We start from the raw sequence: 6034 nt of genomic DNA, 5'->3' as shown, positions 1-6034 counted from the left end.
CTGTGTGTGTGACGCCCCGCCCCACTCACCATAGTGCTTCTCCCAGATGAGGAGGAGCGCGGTGAAGCCGATGAAGAACATGGCCGCGCCCACCACCGTCTTCCACTCATTTGTGCTCCTGTTCATCTCGGCGAAGCTCTCCTTGAACTTAAGGCGGTACACTGAGGAGACAAAGGACCGTGCTGCGGGCACAGACGCCCACCTCGAGGTAGAGCTCCCCAGCACGGGGGGCGGGGGGGCACACGGAGTGAGGAGCACCACAGGCTTCAGGCCCCGACACCCCCTCACACTCGGCAGGGGGCAGTGTGTGGCGGAGCACGGAGTGAGAACCACCACAGGCTTCAGGCCCCAACGCCCCCCTCACACTCGGGGGGCGGGGGGAGATGTATGGAGACCCTGAAATTCCTCCTCATTTAGAGGAAGGCACGGGGTCCGTGTAACGTGCCTTCTTCCTGATGGTGTGCCAGCGATCTTCCATCAGTACTTAGCACACCCAGCCCCAGTGAGCGGAAGCGCTGAGGAGCTGCTCACACATTTAAACCATCCCAAGTTCTACTCAGTGGCTCTGCAACCCTGCTCCTGCTCCTCCTGGGGGCTGGAGCCCATGAGCATGGACAGCGGCACCTGGGAGGGGGTTCAGCCAGCTGGCAGAGCTGATGCCCTGGACAGCCCCACAGATGCAGAGCACCGCCCCCCGCCCTCCCCAGCACACGGGTCTCTGGGCCCAGCCCAGATCCAGGAGAATTCTCGCCCAACGCAGGCTGCCCATGGTGCCGTCAATACCCACGTTCAACTTTCTCATCAATGGAGAGGCTGCTCCAGGAAGCCTTCTCCTTCTCCTTCAAGGCCTTCTGGCTGGCAGACAGGTTCTTGACATGGGCCACGTCGGGCAAGGGGTAGTCACGCCGGTCCACATAACTCGGGAGAGCATAATCTTCACTCTTTACAACACTTCCTAAAAAACACGTTGGACAAATATTTGAAATTCACGTAAGATCCGTTACAAACAAGGCAGTACTTTTAAGAATTGAAGTCAGTCCAGGTACGTGCACCCTGAAAACCTCAGTCATCCCAGGGGCTGTGGCCCCCATTCCAGACAACCACAGGACGGTCGTGTGACATGGGGAGCAGGCTCGCCCCATGTGGCCCTGAGAGCAGGTGAGGACGGAGGGCAGATGGTAACAGCAGCGCTCCTCATCACAGCAAAACAGCAACCTGCCAGGGAGAACGAGGGAGCACGTCCTGCAACTACCGGGGTTCACACAGAGTCTGGACAGCTACTCAGGTTCCCTGGACTAACTGGAGCCTGGAGTAAAAGGAGGCCATTCCACAAGGAACTCCAACTAATGGGGAAGAACAATATAAAACTCATAAAAGAAACAAGGGTTCAAAGTTCAGAAACAAAGACATGAAAAGATGGCTACTGTGGCACTGCTTATTACAGCAAAGTAGCAAATAACCTTAGAAATGTGTATCATGGAGCCATTTGGCTTGTTCAACAAAGGTTTAGAGTGCCTACTGTATGCCAAGTACTGTTCTAGCTCAAAATGGGAAGAGAGTCGTGTACACACCAAGTCACAGAATACCATCAGGGTTATATTTTCTTTTTAAGAATCTGAGTTACGTGTAGATACTCACATGAATATGCCACTAAACACAAGTTAAACCCAAGTTGTCATCAGTGGGAAGCAGGGATGAAATAGAGACTTCTGCCCAAAAAGATAAAAATTTCAGCACCTTCAAATTGGTGTGTACCCAATGTATTACTCTAGTAAAAAGGGGAAAAGTTCAAAAAGCAGGGGAAAAAAGAGTATCTTAAACTTTAAGGTTTTCCCTCAGCAAAAAGCTGTTTGATTCTACCCTGTATTTGCAAGGAAATTCTGTGTTCGGAACGAATCTGGAGGTATAAAGTCCTACAAAAATGCTTCATCTCCATTAGCTTAGTCTGAATGATTGAAATCTCCCAAACTGTGTTAACAACAGTGAAAGAAAACCTTGGATCTTAAACAAAGCAGTAAAAATTCTCCAAATGCTCACCAGTGCCTTGCCTATGACTAGCACACTCATATATTCATACCCAACCTTATCCCAAAGAGATTGAGATGAAATGGCTATTATTTTCATTTTAAAAGTTTTCATTTAAAACTTTCCAGTTTTAAAACTCTAAGACGCTATTAAAATGATGAGTGGACTAAAAAGCACTCAGCTTACATGAGTTATTAAAAATGGATGTTAATTAGGGTGTTGAGAATGTTCTCAAGTTGATTACAGGATAATGGAGCAACTCAGCGAATGTACTGAAAACTGCTCAAGTGTAGCCTTTAATGTGTCAGGGTGTCATGGGAAATAGATCTAATAAAACTGTTATCAAGACACAAATGCTTATAACCTTGAAGCATCCTAAGCATAAAATTGCATTTTCTAGAACAAAAATGACTAATTCGTGACCTCACCGCTGCCAAGGGCTCTTCAGGACTTTTGGCCTGGTTCCCTAGTAAATGGGAAGGGTGGGGGAGGCCCCCATACAGACACATAAATGTTAACACACCAAACATTCCTTTTAAAAGGAAAAAAAAGCATAGATTTTGCATCCTAGTGAAGGTTATCATTTCTATCCTCGATCTGGATAGATACGGGGGCCTCTGCTGAGGAAATCCGGGGAATCTGAGCTCCCGTCTCAGTCCGACATGTCGCCACACGAACACCTGAGCTGCCAGTGGGGGCTCCCAATGGCTATTCTATGTGCAGAACAACTTCATGTATGACTTTACACGACCAGAAATCTAGAATGAAAGGACGAGACTCGTCTGAGAGACAGCAGCTTCCTCCACCCGCCTACCGTGTGCGCGAGAGGCAGCAGTGAGTAAGCCCAGCAAGTACCTGCTTCCAAATGCTTACACTCAAAGAGGCAAACACCCCTCAAACTACCCGCAAACCCACAGCCTCTAAGGAAGCACACAGGGTGAGACAGGACCTTTTCCTGTAAAATGACACCAGCGCAGAGGGTATGACGCGAAGGAAGCACCATCTACACCTCTGGAGCTGAGGCAGGAGGCGGCGGCCTGGTACATCTGAGACACAAACCACCCGTGGGGCAGGGAGCGAGCCACTGTGGAGCGCTGGTCTGGGCTGCTCTCTGCCTGTGAGTCTGATGTGATGAGGCCAGTGAGGCATGAGGAGCCAGCGGATGGCTGCACGCAGGGACCAACTACATCTGACTTCCTCTGCCTAAAGCAATACCTAAGAATAAGCCCTGGTCAGTGCTCCTGAAGGAGACAGAAGTTGGCTTCTCACAGAAGATCAGAACGACCAAAGGGACATGAAGGGACCTTGAGGGGTGATGGAAGTATTGCATGTCCTGATTGGAGTCACTGTCACACAGTTGAGTGAGTTTATCAAAATCCATAGAACATAACATCTAGAAAAGATAAACTTTCCTTTCTGTAAATTATACTTCAAACTGAACTAAACAAACAAAGAGCTAAAGAAATACATTAGCAAAACCAAAATGGAAACAAAAGGTAATCTTTGACCTAAGTGACTTTCTAGGCTTTTAGTGAAGGAATGTTTCTTTCTGTATGTATTAACAACTAAAATTTTTATTATCTACTCATTTAAATAACATTTCAATAATGCTTTTACTAAAATTATCTGTTTTAGAGTCTGTTATACTGAGCAATATAAAGGACATACAGAAATGTAACACCAAAGTATCACCAATTAAAGGACACAACATCAAGGAAAAAAAAATCACACATAAAGCAGCTCAGACAAAAGCTCCTGAGTCCCTGGATACATGAGTCTTGCTCTTGACTGCATCACCCATCACTCAAGCCTTGCACTTGACTCCCCAGTAACACAATCTGTCACAATGACTCCCATTTCCTCCTCCTGCTTGCTTTCCCTCTGCCTGGAATAACATTCCGCTCTTGAGTGTGAGGGAACCCCACCAGCCCTTCAGCAGAGCAAGGCCTCTCCTCCAGAAGCCCCTCCCAGTACCTCAGACCAGGCTAAATGCTTCTCCTCCGAGCCTATCTCTCACTGAAACACTGCCTACCTGTACCTTTCCTCTCCAGATTGCTGGGACTCTGGAGTAATTCCACGTCTCATATTCCTTTATTGTAAGTGTCTAACACTGACAGCTACAAAGATGCTTGATAAACGCAAAACTCAACTTGCTATGTGCCAGGCTCTGAACTAGGTTCTTTAAGTACATTTCAGGTGAGAGAACAGATTCCTAAACTTGAGCAGCAAGTCCAAGGCAGAAATGAAATTAAACCCAGTCCATGTTCCTTCCCTTCTGCTGTCCCAATAATTTAAACAATATTCAAGGTAAGTGGCTAGACGGTGGGGGTGGGGGTTGGTGGAGGGTATGGAACAGTAAAGTCAGGTATAGGGTGGATCTCTTAAAAGGTGTGGAACTTGAACCTGAAAACATGGGAAGGGAAGGGAAGGAAAGAGGAGAAAATATCAGTATAAGCGAAGACTCAAACTAGGAGTCATTAAAACTCTAATCTAGAACTAGGCACCATTACACTGCATGTATCTCCCTTCAAATTCCTCAACAAAATGTGATCAGGATCAAAGCTCTCCACATCTGCAACTAGCACAGGGCCTTACTAGCAGCAGAGCAAAAACAAAGATTACACTTACCATGGGCCCGAACACACACCGAGGTGGAAATTGCACGCCTACCAATCAGGCTAAATACTCTGGTTGCCAACATTCTGAAAGATAAAAACATACCTTCACTATGAACAAGGGTAAGCACCTATTAGGAATGATTCTTTTTGCCCCAGTGCATTCTGGAAATCAATGCAATTCTTTTTTTTCTTTTTCTCCCCAACATAAGTGACCGGTTCTTCATTACTGATTGTAAACTTTTAAAATAAGCTAGGATGAGGATTTTTTTTTTTTCCTCAGCAGACAGCATGTTTTAATGGAGCGTCCTTATAAACCAACTGTCTCATATACATACACTTAAAGCAACTGGTAGAAAACTGGTTTGTTTGAGGGATTTTGCTCTCTTTTTTTGCCTTGGTTTTTTTTAAAAAATCAGCTTTCTTAAAAAGCAAAGAGGGAAAAAAATAGTTTAAGGAGACTGGAAAAGCTAGAATGTGCTGCCAGTAACGGGCTCCACCATCTAGAGGGAAAAGGTAAACAGTTTCAAGTAACTAAGAGACACGCACCGCATTCATTATTTGGTTACAGACCTAATATATGCCCCGGCTTAGAAGGGGAAATGAAGGGGAATGGATGCAAAGGTGGCCTGATCCACTTTCAATCCCTGCAGGACAACGAATGACCGGGATGACACATCTCTCACGCGGGCCTTTTCAGGGTCAGGCCCCGCTCCCCTATTGCCCCTTCAGGGGGCTGCTGCTGATGGAAAAGATCCCGAACTCATTCAGAAAGCAGCCCACTAGAGGCAGAATCAACAAAAGCATGACGTCAGGGCCGAACTCGCCTCCTTTTCCCGTGTTTTCTCCCCGGCCTGGCCCGCGCCTGAGCGAGTGCCGAGCGTTTACCAGGCCAGGAAGCGGGGCGCCTCCCTTGGAGCCCCGTTACACCCCGGGCGGTGGCGCAGCACCGTCGGGAGGGGCGGCCGGGAGCCCGCAAGGCAACCTGCCCTCAGGCCCCCGCCCTCGGCCAGCGGACACTCCAAGGTCAGAGCCGCAACCAGCCCGCGGCTGCGGAAGGACAGGTGGAGACCGGCCGGATGCTTCCAGGCGTCATATAAGCAGGGACCAGGCGGCTCCCGAGCCCGGAGCCCCCAAGGGCCGGCCTCAATGTCACCGGGACAGGAGGCCCAGTCGTCAGTTCCCTGTGGGCGCCCAGCGGTGGGCACGCAGGCCCGAGGACTCCCAGGGCTCGACCCTCCTCAGCCTCGCGGCGCGGACCCGCCACCGCCCGCCTCACCTGATGCCACCGACCAGCCGCTGCCCACCGTCCCCGCCGCGACTGCCCTCTAAGGCTCGGCTGCCTGCGACCGGAAGAGAGCGAGGCCGAGCCGCGGAGCACCAGGGGATCGAGG

General features: G+C 49.1%; 1 protein-coding gene across 1 annotated transcript in view; it reads right to left on the bottom strand.

Annotated features, from left to right (window-relative positions):
* LOC104996547 overlaps positions 1-6030 on the bottom strand; it is a 7140-nt gene extending 1110 nt beyond the window's left edge. Inside the window, exons 1-4 of the mRNA XM_010850834.1 lie at positions 5920-6030; positions 4654-4727; positions 788-955; positions 30-161 (exon numbers count right to left, since the gene is read on the bottom strand). Coding sequence (XP_010849136.1) covers positions 30-161; positions 788-955; positions 4654-4726 — 373 coding nt within the window. The 5' untranslated portion in view covers position 4727; positions 5920-6030. The remainder of the gene's footprint in view (positions 1-29; positions 162-787; positions 956-4653; positions 4728-5919) is intronic.
* Positions 6031-6034: the final 4 nt, after the last annotated feature.

The sequence above is a fragment of the Bison bison genome, unplaced genomic scaffold (assembly GCF_000754665.1).
Source record: "Bison bison bison isolate TAMUID 2011002044 unplaced genomic scaffold, Bison_UMD1.0 scf7180017864295, whole genome shotgun sequence".
Lineage (NCBI taxonomy): Eukaryota > Metazoa > Chordata > Mammalia > Artiodactyla > Bovidae > Bison > Bison bison.
The sequence above is the reverse complement of the archived record's forward strand: the minus strand, read 5'-3'. Positions and strand labels throughout refer to the sequence as shown.